General features: G+C 61.2%; 1 protein-coding gene across 1 annotated transcript in view; it reads left to right on the forward strand.

The window, feature by feature from the left end:
* Positions 1-341: 341 nt before the first annotated feature.
* Positions 342-696, forward strand: part of SOWAHD (sosondowah ankyrin repeat domain family member D) — a gene marked incomplete at its 5' end in the record, with an annotated part of 753 nt that continues 398 nt past the window's right edge. The window contains one exon of the mRNA XM_009701728.1: positions 342-693. Coding sequence (XP_009700030.1) covers positions 342-693 — 352 coding nt within the window. The remainder of the gene's footprint in view (positions 694-696) is intronic.

Consider the following 696-nt stretch of genomic DNA (forward strand, 5'->3'; position numbering starts at 1 on the left):
CAGGCAGGCTCTCTGTCGGCCCCAGCAGTACCCGGAGGAAGGAGCTGAAGGAAATCCTCCTGCAGAGCAATAGCCCCAGCAGCACCAAGCGGTTTGCCACCGCTCAGAAGACATCCAACAGCGGCAGCAGTCTCCCTGCAGGGCCGCACCAAGAGCAGAAGCCGGAGCAGAGCCCCGAAGTGCTGTCCCTTGCCTTGGATCCCCTGGAGCATGAGTGGCTGCTGACAGTGGCCCAGGGCGATGCGGACAACATCATCAGGCTTCTGGACCTGGATCCCAGCCTGCTGACCAGGAAAGACTTTGTGACAGGCTTCACTGGCCTCCACTGGCTTTTTTTCCAGTGGCGGGCCGCACCAAGAGCAGAAGCCGGAGCAGAGCCCCGAAGTGCTGTCCCTTGCCTTGGATCCCCTGGAGCATGAGTGGCTGCTGACAGTGGCCCAGGGCGATGCGGACAACATCATCAGGCTTCTGGACCTGGATCCCAGCCTGCTGACCAGGAAAGACTTTGTGACAGGCTTCACTGCTCTCCACTGGCTTGCCAAGCATGGCCACCACGAGAGCTTCATCCAGGTCATCTCCCACGCCCAGAAGAAGGGCTATCCCATCAATGTGAACATCCCCACGACCAGCGGCGGGCTCACCCCCTTGCACCTGGCCGCCCTGCAGGGACACGAGCTGCTCATCAAAGTGCTGGTG

This window comes from Cariama cristata, unplaced genomic scaffold (assembly GCF_000690535.1).
Source record: "Cariama cristata isolate BGI_N322 unplaced genomic scaffold, ASM69053v1 scaffold27366, whole genome shotgun sequence".
In the NCBI taxonomy this organism is placed as follows: Eukaryota; Metazoa; Chordata; class Aves; order Cariamiformes; family Cariamidae; genus Cariama; species Cariama cristata.